At 50.8% G+C, this 14,681-nt stretch overlaps 1 protein-coding gene across 1 annotated transcript in view; it reads left to right on the forward strand.

The window, feature by feature from the left end:
• Positions 1-257: 257 nt before the first annotated feature.
• The window catches only part of LOC127009114 (mucin-2-like), a 51,271-nt gene continuing 36,847 nt past the window's right edge, over positions 258-14,681 (forward strand). The window contains exons 1-11 of the mRNA XM_050881899.1: positions 258-319; positions 1,767-1,859; positions 2,484-2,503; positions 2,616-2,634; positions 4,117-4,342; positions 4,437-4,540; positions 8,289-8,408; positions 8,570-8,622; positions 8,724-8,791; positions 9,182-9,341; positions 10,237-10,365. Of these exons, the coding sequence (XP_050737856.1) occupies positions 258-319; positions 1,767-1,859; positions 2,484-2,503; positions 2,616-2,634; positions 4,117-4,342; positions 4,437-4,540; positions 8,289-8,408; positions 8,570-8,622; positions 8,724-8,791; positions 9,182-9,341; positions 10,237-10,365 (1,054 nt within the window). The remainder of the gene's footprint in view (positions 320-1,766; positions 1,860-2,483; positions 2,504-2,615; positions 2,635-4,116; positions 4,343-4,436; positions 4,541-8,288; positions 8,409-8,569; positions 8,623-8,723; positions 8,792-9,181; positions 9,342-10,236; positions 10,366-14,681) is intronic.

Here is a 14,681-nt window from a genome sequence, read left to right on the forward strand (position 1 = left end):
CCTTGTCCATCACTGGCGTCTGGGTCCATTCCCGACTCTCAATGGGGGCGGCTTCAAGGTGGCGGGCCACTCGCCTTGTCTAACCCCTGGACACCGGCCTTCAGCTTGTCTCGCGCCCTCACCTGTGCCGTGCGGAAAGGTTAAGTCCAGAATGAATCACTGATGAACGCCGGCTAGGGCTATATCTCACTCCCAGGCACTCAGGACTCTAGCGAGCGGTGAGCTTACCTGTGCCGTTCGGAAAGGTTAAGTCCAGAATGAATCTGGCCAGGAAGAGCGGTTGCCTCGCTACCTCTCCTGGTGACGTGGCCACCTCAAGGTTCCAACACTTTTCCTTCTCGCCTTTCAGCTTGGTACATTAATCTATCCTTCCTCTGCCTTTCTGAGGTTGTCTTTTTGTATGTTAATTCTAAACTTAATTTTCCCTTAATTTCTAAGTCCTGACGTATAAATATATATATATATATATATATATATATATATATATATATATATATATATATATATATATATATATATATATATATATATATATATATATATATATATATATATATATATATATATATATATATATATATATATATATATATATATATATATATATATATATATATATATATATATATATATATATATATATATATATATATATATATATATATATATATATCGGGATTCTGCTGTATTTATATCAGGGGTGCCAACCCAAGCAAGCTTTCTCGCTCTCTTCCCTTATCTACTTATGACATATTGACCTCTACGGGTATTGTTTCGGCTGAGGAGAAACTGGATCCGGTATATAACCATGGCCATGTACAAGGGATTATTCCCAACTTTCCCAGTTGGCTTTTAACTGGCTTCTGCGGTGTTGGTATGCCGGCAGGTACGTTACAACATCCCAGCACACCATTACAGCTGCCCCCTCCACACACACCACAGGCACTCCCTCAGCACCTTAGGTACACCTCCCAGCACACTCCTACAGCTGCCCCCTCATCACACACACACCACAGGAACCCCCTCAACACCTTGGGCACACCTCCCAGCACACACCTACAGCTGCCCCCTTCTAACACACCACAGGAACTCCCTCAGCACCTTAGGTACACCTCTCAGCACACCCCTACAGCTGCCCCCTCCCCACACACTACAGGCAACCCCTCAGCACCTTAGGCACACCTCCCAGCACACCTTTACACCTGCATGCTCCCCACACACACACCACAGGCACCCCCTCAGCACCTTAGGTACACCTCCCAGCACACCCTAACAGCTGCCCTTTGCCACACACACACAGGCACCCTCTCAGCAACTTAGGTGCACCCCAGCACACCCTAACAGCTGCCCCTTCACACACACACCACAGCCACCCCCTCAGCACGCCTTAGGCACACCACCCATCACACCCCTACAGCTGCCCCTCCCCACACACACAGGCACCCCCTCAGCACCTTAGGCACACCTCCCAGCACACTCCCACAGCTGCCCCCTCCCCACACACACAGGCACCCCCTCAGCACCTTAGGTACACATCCCAGCACACCCCAGCAGCTGCCCCTCCCCACACACACACAGGCACCCCTCAGCACCTTGGTACACCTCCCAGCACACCCCTACAGCTGCCTCCTCCCCACACACACACCACAGGCACGCACTCAGCACCTTAGGAACACATCCCAGCACAGCCCTACAGCTGCCGCCTACCCACACACCACAGGCACTCCCTCAGCACCTTAGGTACACCTCCCAGCACACCCCTACAGCTGCCACCTCCCCACACACACCAGGCACTCCCTCAGCACACCAGGGAACACCTCACAGCACACCCTACAGCTGCCCCTCCCCACACACCACAGGCACTCCTCAGCACCTTAGGCACACTTCCCAGCACACCCCTACAGCTGCCTCCTCCCCACACACACACCAGGCACCCCCTCAACACCTTAGGTACACCTCCCAGCACACCCCTACAGCTGCCACCTCCCCACACACCACAGGCACTCCCTCAGCACCTTAGGTACACCTCCCAGCACAACCCTACAGCTGCCTCCTCCCCACACACCACAGGCACCCCCTCAGCACCTTAGGTACACCTCCCAGCACATCCCTACAGCAGCCACCTCCCCACACACCACAGGCACCCCTCAGCACCTTAGGTACACCTCCCAGCACACCCCTACAGCTGCCACCTCCCCACACACACACCACAGGCACACCCTCAGCACCTTAGGCACACCCCTCCCAGCACACCCCATAGCTGCCCCTCCCCACACACACAGGCACCCCTCAGCACCTTGGGTACACCTCTCAGCACACCCCACAGCTGCCCCTCCCCACACACCACAGGCACCCCTCAGCACCTTAGGTACACCTCCCAGCACACCCCTACAGCCCCTCCCCACACACACACCAGGCACCCCTCAGCACCTTAGGCACACCTCCCAGCACACCCTACAGCTGCCCCTCCCCACACACCACAGGCACTCCCCCAGCACCTTGGGTACACCTTTTTGCACACCCCACAGCTGCCCCTCACACACACCACAGGCACCCCCTCAGCACCTTAGGTACACCTCAGCACACCCCTACAGCTGCCCCTCCCCACACCACAGGCACCCCTCAGCAACTTAGGTACACCTCCCAGCACACCCCTACAGCTGCCTCTCCCCACACACCACAGGCACTCCCTCAGCACCTTAGGTACACCTCCCAGCACATCCCTACAGCTGCCTCCTCCCCACATACCACAGGCACCTGCTCAGCACCTTAGGTACACCTCCCAGCACACCCCTACAGCTGCCACCTCCCCACACACACACCACAGGCACCCCCTCAGCACCTTAGGTACACCTCCCAGCACACCCCTACAGCTGCCCCCTCCCCACACACCACAGGCACTCCCTCAGCACCTTAGGTACACCTCCCAGCACACCCCTACAGCTGCTACCTCCCCACACACACACACCACAGGCACCCCACAGCACCTTAGGCACACCTCCCAGCACACCCCTACAGCTGCCCCTCCCCACCCACACACCACAGGCACTCCTCAGCACCTTAGGTACACCTCCCAGCACACCCCTACAGCTGCCCCTCCCCCACACACCACAGGCACCCGCTCAGCACATTAGGAACACCTCCCAGCACACCCCTACAGCTGCCCCCTCCCCACACACACACCACAGGCACCCCCTCAGCACCTTAGGTACACCTCCCAGCACACCCCTACAGCTGCCCCCTCCCCACACACACACCACAGGTACCCCCTCAGCACCTTAGGAACACCTTCCATACCACCTCTACAGCTGCCTCCTCCCCACACACCACAGGCACCCCCTCTCAGCACCTTAGGTACACCTCCTAGCACACCTAGCTGGAGTCAGCGGCCCTCTCCCCACACACACAGCACCTTTGTAGGTACACCTCTTAGCATACCCCTACAGCTGCCCCTCTCCACACACCACAGGCACCCCTCAGCACCTTAGGTACACCTCACAGCATACCCCTACTGCCCCTCCCCACACACACACACACAGGCACCTCAGCACCTTGGGCACACCCTCCAGCACACCCCTACAGCTGCCCCTCCCCACACACACCACAGGCACCGCCTCAGCACCTTAGGCACCTCCAGCACACCCCCACAGGCTGCCCCTCCCCACACACCACAGGCACTCCCCAGCACCTTGGGTACACCTCCCAGCACACCCCTACAGCTGCCCCTCCCCACACACCACTTTCACCCCCTCAGCACCTTGGGCACACCTCCCAGCACACCCCACAACTGCCCCTCCCCCACACACCACAGGCACCCCTCAGCACCTTAGGTACCTCCCAGCACACCCCACAGCTGCCCCCTACCCACACACACCACAGGCACCCCCTAGCACCCCAGGTACACCTCCCCAGCACATCCCTAGCTGTCCCTCCCCCACACACACACCACAGGCACCCTCAGCACCTTGGGCACACCTCCCAGCACACGTACAGCTGCCCCTCCCCACACACCACAGGCACTCCCTCAGCACCTTAGGTACACCTTCCAGCCCACCCCACAGCTGCCTCCTCACACACACACCACAGGCACCCCTCAGCACCTTGGGTACCTCCCAGCACACCCCTACAGCTGCCCCCTCCCAACACACTTCAGGCAACCCCTCAGCACCTTAGGGTACACCTGGCACATCCCCTACAGCCCCCTCCCCACACACCACAGGCACTCAGCACCTTGGGGTACACCTCCCAGCACCCCCAGCTGCCAGCTGCCTCCTCCCAGCACCCCTACCTGCTGCCCAGCTGCCTCCTCCCCACACACCACAGGCACCCCTCAGCACCTTGGGTACACATCTCAGCACACCATTACAGCTGCCCCCTCCTCAAACACCACAGACACCTCAGCACCTTGGGCACACCTCCCAGCACACCCCCTGCAGCTGTCCCCCTCACACACACCACAGGCACCCCCTCAGCACCTTGGGCACACCTCCCAGCTCACCCAAGAAGTCCTCCCCCTTCTGCAACACATCACATCATCGGAGTCGCATAGAATCTTGGATAGACACTCCAAATAGAGGAATTTCATATGCGGAATATAGATTACCGGGTTATACCATTTTTTAGTCATGAAAGAGAGAACAGACAGGGTGGAGGCGTTAATCTTTTATATCCACAACTCTCTCCGTCCAGTATCCCCTGAAAACAGATATTATAACCAGTAGTAGACACGGTCTTCATTGAAAATTAAAAAATAAATCTCGTAAAATAGTAATTCGGTTTATCTACAGACCAAGGCAGACTCTTGATAGCGACCAATGCATTAAGTGAATTATTAGAAACAAAGTAGCAGTTGCGAGGCAGTAACGTTGTTGAGACTCTTAACTTGCCAGTGAAAAGATGGGTTGAACTGTTGAATTACTCATAATAGGGCTCATTACCTGTCTCCCACACAAATTACTTCAGAAAGTGATTTACATCAACACGTTCAAGAACCGACTCAGGGAAAATAATATACTTGGACCTTATCTTTTCAACGACAGCTGATCCTAGTTAACGAAGTAAATGTTGGTCCAATTTTTGGTCTCTAGCGATCACCGAACAATCACATTCAGCATCAATATGAAAGAAAGTAGCAAGTAACTCCTAGTAAAGAAAAGGTGCCTGATTATCAGAGAGCGAATTTCAGTAAGACTCCGATCAATTCTAAATAATTCTGGAGCTGGACTGAAATCACGGCGGAAACAGATGATAAATCTTGGGGCCTTCGGTACCACAATATTGAACAAATGCCATACAGCATATGCGTACCCTATCGTAACAGACGTTCAACTTCAGTTTTAAGAAGAAACCCAAATGGTGGAATAACCTTGAAATTCAAAATAGCCTATCTCTTAAACGTATAATAGTGAGGTACATATCGTCTCAGAGCGAGGCTGACAAACTAGAGTTGGACAGAATTCGCCGCATGAAACCAAGAAATTAATAAAAACGAAGCAAGACAACCCAGAATATATAGCGGAAACAAGTAAATCTAATACTCAAGGAATTTTTCAGCTATGTAAATAATAACACTCACTTGTGGTATCGGGACCGCTTGCTAATGAAAATGGTTAACTACACGAACGATGAAAATGAAATGGCTACAATCTCTAAATAATCTTTTTTTGGGCATCCAGTATTTACCGACGAAGATTAATTTATCACCCCAACCGCCGGAGGTTAGAAGACCGAAAAAGATGTTAAGTGGCGTGCTCATCGGTAGGAAGTGAATAATTCGCACAATAAATGAAAAAGATTAAAGTAAAGCAAAGCTCCTGGTCCAGACAAAATTACCCTAGGGTCTTAAAAGAAATCAAACATAGTTCTGTAAACACGCCATTTCCATCATATTCAAATCTTTAACAGCTGGAAAAGAAGTTCCGTCGGATTTGGAAACTTGCAAATGTCACACCAATTTTTTCGTGGGACAAGTCTCATCCAGGAAACTATCGACAATTAGCCTGACATGTTTGTAAGTTAATGGAGACTATCATTCGCGACAATATGGTGTTCTTCAGAGAAAATAATAAATAATTCGCAACATGGCTTCCGTAGTAAACGTTCGGTGTTTGACTAACCTTGATTTTTTTCACTATATTTTTGAGGTGTTCGATGAAAGCAGATCAGTAGATATCATATATCTGGATTTTCAAAAGGCATTTGATAAGGTCCCCACCACACAACGATTGGCACCCCCTCAGCAAACTACTGGCAGCACGGTATCTCGGTAACATTCACAATGGTGGTTTGGTGGACTGGTTTCCTGAGCGGAAACAAGAGTAGTTCTAAACGGTGCATCTAACTGGCTCGATGTCGCGGCGGTACCTCAAGGATCAGTGCTTGGCCCATGCCTCTAACTGTAATTTATGTTAATGATATCGATGATGGGCTCACTTAGCAAAAGTATCAAAATTTGCTGATGACACAAAATTGCTAGTAAAGTAACTGCGATACCGGACAGAAGAAGCTGCCAATCAGATATAGATCGACTTGCACGTTGGGCCAATCAATGGCAAATGAAATTTAACGTTGAGAAATGTAAAGTGTTGTACATCGGAAAAAAATAACAATCGCGTTCGGTACGTAAGAAAGAAAAGGATCTTAACCACTATCGTCGATTTAAAGTTCAACATTGTTCAGAGAAGTTAAAACTGAAAACAACTATTGGCTTCATCGGACGAGTCTTTAAAATAAATCGGAAAAGTAATATTAAACTGTATAATCTGCTGGTTCGACCTCGTCTAGAGTACTGTGTACAGTTTTATCTCCCTACCACAGAAAAAGACATAGAAAAGTTGAACGGTCCAACGAAGAGTAACAAAGATGATTCCTAGGTTGAAATTGTTACATGAATGCGCCTAAAAAGTAAATTTATCTTACCATCAAACGAAGAACGGAGGCGATCTAATAGAAGTGGGCTTAAATGTTCAAAGCGATTCAGTGATATTAATGCGGAAGATTACTTACAATTGATCGATCAAATAGAACAAGAAGAAATCACAATTTGAAGATATGGTAAAGATTCGTCGCACGAAGCTTAAACACTCTTCTTCAATCTGAGTTACAGCACTTTAAACTCTACCCTGTAGATGTCGTTGATAGTAACAGTTACGGCCTTTCAAGTAACAGATTATGCGCCTGTCCAACTAGCAATCTGGTGATATATTACTCATTGTCGTATTAATGTTAGCTCCTTTCTTGAATACTGGTGTCCTTGTCCGCTTTTATTGCCTGTTAGTGGTGGTGCATGGTAGTGCTTTCCTCTTTTCCACATAAATTCCATGCAGTTTCCATGCTGCATGGTTCTTTTTTTCCTTTCCTGCCAGCTTTGGCTGGAGGGATGGGGGTGGGGAGGGCCTCCCCTCAGCACCTTGCGTGTCCTTCATCTTCCACCTTTGATTAGATAGTTGCTTGTCACAAACAACCTGGTAGGACCTCAGCAGGTTCATGCTGTTGTTTGTTCACTTCCTTTGTGTTTCTGGTTCTCCACAGCTGCCCCCTCCCCACACACACACCACAGGCATTCCTCAGCACCTTAGGGCACACCCAGCACACCCCTACAGCCGCTCCTCCCATCACACACACAGGCAACCCCCTCAGCACCTTAGGGCACACCTCCCAGCACACCCCCACAGCTGCCCCCCTCCCCACACACACACCACAGGCAACCCCACAGCACCCAGGGTAACACCCCTCAGCACACCCCCACAGCTGCCCCCTCCCCCACACACACACACACCACAGGCACCCCCTCAGAACTTCAGGCACACACCATGACACCCCCACAGCTGCCCCCTCTCCACACACACACACACAGGCACCCCTCAGCACCTTAGGTACACCTCTCCAGTGCCACCCCCACAGCTGCCCCCCCCACACACACACACCACAGGCACCCCCTCAGCACTTTAGGCAGTGGGCTCACCCAGCACACCCCCACAGCTGCCCCTCCCCCACACACACACACACACCACAGCCACCCCATCAGCACTTTAGGTGCACACCCCAACAAGCACACCCCCACAGCTGTTCCCCTCCCCACACACACACACCTACAGCACCCCTTCAGCACCATAGGCACACCTCCCAGCACACCCCCAGCTGCCCCTCCCCACACACACACAAACCACAGGCACCCCTCAGCACCTTAGGTACACCACACAGCACACCTTCACAGCTGCCCCCCTCCACACACACACACCACAGGCACCCCTCAGAACCTAGGTACACCTCCCAGCACACCCCCACAGCTGGCCCCTCTCCCCACACACCACAGGCAACCCCCTTAGCACCTTCTGGCACACATCCCAGCACACCCCCACAGCAGCCGCCTCCCCACGCACCCACACAGGCACCCCTCAGCACCGTAGGTACACCTCCCAGCACACCCCCCACAGCTGCCCCTCCCCACACACACCACAGGCACCCTCTCAGCACCTTAGTGCACCTCCCAGCACACCTCTGTACAGCTGCCTCCTCCCTCACACACCACAGGCACTCCCTCAGCACCTTAGGGTGCACACTTCCCCAGCACACCCCAGCTGCATCCTCCCACACACCACAGGCACCCCCTCAGAACCTTAGGTACACCCCAACACACCCCCACAGCTGCCCCCACCCACACATACACACCACAGACACCCCCTCAACACCCTAGGGTACACCTCCCAGCACACCCCCTACAGCTGAGTCTCTCCCCACACACCACACAGGCACTCTTCTCAGCACCTTAGGCACACCTCCCAGCACACTCGTACAGCTGCATCCTCCCCACACACCACAGGCACCCCCTCAGAAACTTAGGTACACCTCCCAACACACCCCTACAGCTGCCCCCACCCACACATACACCACAGACACCCCTCAACACCCTAGGCACACCCCAGCACACCCCCACAGCTGCCCCCTCCACACACACACCACCCAGTGGCACCCCTCAGCACCTTTAGGTACACCTCTCAGCACACCCCTCACAGCTGCCCTCTCCTCCCAACACACACCACAGGCACCCCTCAGCACCTTAGGTGCACACCCCAGCACATCCCTACTAGCTGCCCCTCCCCACACACCACAGGCCCCCCTCAGCACCTGTAGGCACACCTCCCAGCACACCCCTACAGCTGCCTCTTCCCACACACCACAGGCACCCCTCAGCAGCACCTTAGGTTTACACCTATCAGCACACCCCTACAGCTGCCCCCTCCCCACACACCACAGGCACCTTCAGCACCTTGGGTACACCTCCCCAGCACACCCCAGCAAGCTGCCCCCTCCCACACCACAGGTACCCTTCAGCACCTTAGGTACACTCTCCCAGCACAACCTCTACAGCTGCCTTCCTCCCCACACACCAGCGGGCACCCCTCAGCACCTTAGGCACACATCCCAGCACACCATTACAGCTGCAGCCTCTTTCACACACCACAGGCACCCCTCAGCACCTTAGGCACACCTCCCAGCACACCCCTACAGGTGCCCCTCACATACACACACCATAGGTACCCCTCAGCACCTTTAGGCACACCCACACCCCCATAGCTGCCCCCCTCCCCCACACACACACCCACAGGGTACCCCCCTCAGTACCTTAGGCACACCTTCCAGCATACCCCTACCAGCTGAACCCTCCCCACACACACACACCACAGGCACCTCCTCAGCACCTTAGGCACACCTCCCAGCACACCCCACAGCTGCCCCTCCCCACACACACACACACAGGCACCCCTTCAGCACCTTAGGCACACCCCAGCACACCCCTATAGCTGCCCTCCCCCACACACACACACCACAGGCACCCCCACCAGCACCTTAGGGCACACCTCCCCAGCACACCCCACAGCTGCCCCTCCCCACACACACACACCACAGGCACCTCCTCAGCACCTTAGTATGTACACCTCCCAGTACACCCCCTACAGCTTCCCTCCCCACACACACCACAGGCACCCCTTCAGCACCTTAGGGTACACCTCCCAGCACACCCCTATAGCTGCCCCTCCCCACACACACACACAGGCACCCCTCAGCACCTTTAGGGCACACCTCCCAGCACACACCCATACAGCTGCCTCCTCCCACACCACACAGCAGGCACCCCTCAGCACCCCTTAGGCACACCTCCCAGCACACCCCCACAGCCGTCTCCTCCCCACACACCCTCAGGCACCCCTCAGCAATCTTAGGTACACCTCCCAGACACCCCACAGCTGCCCCCTCCCACCCCACACACCACAGGCACCCCTCAGCACCCCAGGGTACACCTCCCAGCACACACCCCCACAGCTGCCCCTCCGCACACATCACAGGCACTCCCCAGCACCCAAGGTACACCCTCCCCAGCACACCCTCACTGCTGCCCCCTCCCACACACACACACCATAGGCACCCCCTCAGCACCCTAGGAACACACCTCACACACTCCCTACAACTGCCCCTCCCCACACACCACAGGCACTCCCCTCAGCACCTTGGTACACTTCCCAGCACACACACAGAACACAAGGAACAGAAGGAAGAACAAACACAGCAGCAGACCTGCTGGTCCTTATGAGGTTGTTTCAGACAGAGCTGTTACACAGACCATCTAATCAAAGGTGTGAATATGTGAAGGGACAGCAAAGGTAGAAGGCTCCTCCCACCCCTGACCTTCCAGCCAAAGCTGGCAGGAAAGGAGAACTATGCAGCATGGAAAACTGCATGAATTTATGTAGGAAAGAGGAAAGTACTATCACCATTACTGCTACCACTTAAACCAAGGATAAAAGGACAAGGACACCAGTGTTCCTGAAAGAACTTAACGTTATTTACGACAATGAGTACACATCTAGTTGCTGGTTGATTCAAAAACACTTGTCTAATCTATTCTTGAAGGCCGTAACTGTTGTACAATTATCAACGATATCACAAGGTAGAGAGTTCCAAACATTAATAACTCGATTGAAGAAGAAGTTGTTTAGCTTCAAAGTGCGACGAGAATCTTTTTTACCACTTATCTTCAAATTGTGATTTTTCTTGTTCTATTTGATCGATCAATTGTAAAGTAATCTCCGCATTAATATCACTCTGAATCCTTTGAACATTTTTAAACACTTCTATTAGATCGCCCTGCATTCTTTCTTTTGATAGGCTGAATAAATTTCTTACTTTTTAAGCTCTTGTTCATATGACAAATTTCAACCTAGGAATCATCTTTGTTACTCTTCGTTGAACCGTTCCAACTTTTCTATGTCTTTTCTGTAGTCGGGAGACCAAAACTGTACACAGTACTCTAGACGGGGTCGAACCAACGAATTATACAGTTTTAATATTACGTTTTCCGATTTATATTACAGACTCGTCCGATGAAGCCAACCAATTTGTTTGCAGTTTTGACTATCTCTGAACAATGCTGACCGGGCTTTAAATCGCTTGATATAGTGGATTCCAAGATCCTTTCTTTACTTACTGCGGAAAGTTGTTGGCCATTCGTTACGTACCGAACGCGATTGTTATTTTTTTCCGATGTGCAACACTTTACATTTCTTCAACGTTAAATTTCATTTGCCATTGATTGGCCCAACGTGCAAGTCGATTCATCTGATTGTAAAAGCTTCTTCGTCGAGTATCGCAGTTACTTTACTTCAGCAATTTTTGTGTCATCAGTAAATTTTGATACTTTGCAAGTGAGCCCATCATCGATATCATTAACATAAATTAAGAAGAGCATGGGGCAGCTAATTGATCCTTGAGGTACGCCGCTTGACATCGAGCTTTCAGTTAGATGTAACACCGTTTAGAACTACTGTTTCCGCTCAGAGAGCCAGTCCGCAAGCCAATTGTCACCAGAATGTTACTCGAGATACCGTGCGCCAGTTGTTTGCTGAGCAATCGTTGGTGGGGACCTTATCAAATGCCTTTTGAAAATCCAGATATATGATATCTACGATCTGCTTTCATCGAACACCTCAAAAATATAGTGAAAAAATCGGCGTGTTATCAAACACGAACGTTTACTACGGAAGCCATGTTGCGAATTATTTATTATATTATTTTCTTCGAAGAATTTCACCATATTGTCGCGAATGATAGTCTCCGTTAACTTACAAACAATAGATGTCGACTAATTGGTCGATAGTTTCCTGGATGAGACTTGTCCCTTTTTGAAAATTGGTGTGACATTTGCAAGTTTCCAATCCGACGGATCTTTTCCAGCTTTAAAGAATTATTGAATATGATGATGTTTGATTTCTTTAAGACCCTAGTTAATTTTGTCTGGACCAGGAGCTGCTTACTTTAATCTTTCAATTGTGCGTAAATGTCACTTTCTGATGAGCATCGCTACTTTAACATCTTTTCGGTCCTTCAATTCCGGCGGTTGAGGTGGATAAACAATCTTCGTCGGTAAATACGGATGCGAAAAGTTATTTAGGATTGTGTATTTCATTTTCATCGTTCGTGGTTTACCATTTTCATTAGTAAGCGGTCCGATACCACAAGTGAGTGACTTTTTATTATTTACATAGATGAAAAATTTTAGGATTAGATTTACTTGTTTCCGCTATATATTCTTCAAGATTTGTCTTGCTTCGTTTTATTAATTTCTTTGGTTTCGCGGCGAATTCTGTCCAAATCTAGTTTGTCGCCTCTTCACTCTGAGATGATATGTACCTACTGTATACGCGTTTTTAAGAGATAGGCTATTTTGAATTTCGTTATTCCACCATTTGGGTTTCTTCTTAGAAGCTGAACGTCTGTTACGATAGGGCACGCATATGCTATGGCATTGTTCAATATTGTGGTGAAGGCCCCCAAGATTTATCAATATCTGTTTCCGCCGTGTGATTTCAGTCCAGTCAGAATTATTTAGAATTGATCGGGTCTTTACGAAATTTGCTCTCTGATAATCAGGCACCTTTTCTTTACTAGGAGTTACTTTACTTTCTTTCATATTGATGCTGAATGATTGTTCGGTGATCGCTAGAACTAAAATTTGACCAACATTTACTTCGTTAACTAGATCAGCTGTCGTTGAAAGATAAGGTCAAGTATATTATTTTCCCGAGTCGGTTCTTGAACGTGTTGATGCAAATCACTTTCTAGTAAATTTGTGTACAGGGTCGAGCCCTGTATGACAACCAACGGTTCACCCCATCTTTTCACTGGCGTTAAAGTCCCCAACAATTACCTCGCAACTGCTACTTGTTTCTAATAATAATTCACTTAATGCGTGGTCGCTATCAAGAGTCTGCCTTTGGCGGTCTGTAGAAAGTCCAATTACTATTTTACGAGATTTATTTTAATTTCAATGAAGACCGTGTCTGCATTGGTTATAATATCTGTTTTCACGGATACTGGATGGAGAGAGTTGTGGATATAAAGATAACGCCTCCAACCTTTTCTGTTCTCTCTTTCATGACTAAAACGGTATAACCCGGTAATCTATATTCCGCAATGAAATCTCTATTTGAAGTGTCTATCCAAGATTCTGTGACCTGATGATGTGATAATGATTTATAGCTGCGAGGGACTTCTTAAGTCTTCAAATTTGTTACGTAGGCTACGAGCGTTTACATAGCGCTTATAATGATTCGAGTCGGAATTTTGCGGGTTGAGTGCACTTACGGTGGAGCTGCTGGTGTTTTCGCCTCCGCGTTTTTGGCTTTCGAAGAGCCACTTGGTCACAGAGCAGCCTCCCGAAACGAGCTGCTCCAACAGGGTTTAAGTGAATGCCATCAGGAAGGAACAAGTCTGAATCGTAGTAAAATTGTTCCAAGTTAGCGAACTGACGTTTTCTTGTGAGCAAAGGGACTGCAGTCTGTTGTTTGCAGCTGAAGGCCTTACTGTAAAAGTTAGATTCGGCACCGACCTCGGGAGGATTCCTGAGATTATGATGTTACTGGCATCCGTTTACGTTTATACTGCTTGATCATGCGGCGGTATTTCTCAAGCAGTTCCTCAGAAAGGGTTGTCTTTACGTCATTTGTCCCCGCGTGAATGACAAAGAGGGTGTTTCGGTCGGCATTTTCGTGACATCATCGCACGCTGCGGTGATGTCGTCCAGTCTGGCACCTGGATAGCAGTACGTTTTCTGCGGCCGTTTGATGAACGAAACCACAGAACTTCAACCAGCCGGCCACGCGACCATGGAGTCCCCAACTAGGCGAGTCTCGAACTCATCCTCCATGGTGTCTGCCAGCACCTGGAACCCATTGAAGGTAGTGGGGTCAGTAAATCCTTGGTTTGCCTCTTCGGTTTGGCTCCATTCCTTACAGGTTGGAACCCGACATCCTGTGAAGCAGGAAGAGAAGCGTTAAGTGGGGCAGGCTGGAAGGTCCTGTGAGGCAGGCTGGGAGTTAGCCTGTGAAGCAGGCTGGGGTTAGCCTGTGAGGCAGGCTGGGGTCAGCCTGTGAGGCAGGCTGGCGGTTGTTCTGTGAGGCGGGCCGGGGGTTAGCCTGTGAGGCAGGCTGGGGTTAGCCAGAGGCATTCTGGGGTTAGCCTGTGAGGCTAGCTGGGGGTTAGCCTGTGAGGCAGGCTGGGGTTATCCTGTGAGGCAGGCTGGGAGTCAACCTGTGAGGCAGGTAACACGTCCTCCCGTGAAGCAGGAGGGTCGTCTGGAGAGGGCACAGTCTCAGTGGAAGGCCTCTCCACCATCGATGGTGGAG

This window comes from Eriocheir sinensis, chromosome 39 (genome assembly GCF_024679095.1).
Source record: "Eriocheir sinensis breed Jianghai 21 chromosome 39, ASM2467909v1, whole genome shotgun sequence".
Classification (NCBI taxonomy): Eukaryota; Metazoa; Arthropoda; class Malacostraca; order Decapoda; family Varunidae; genus Eriocheir; species Eriocheir sinensis.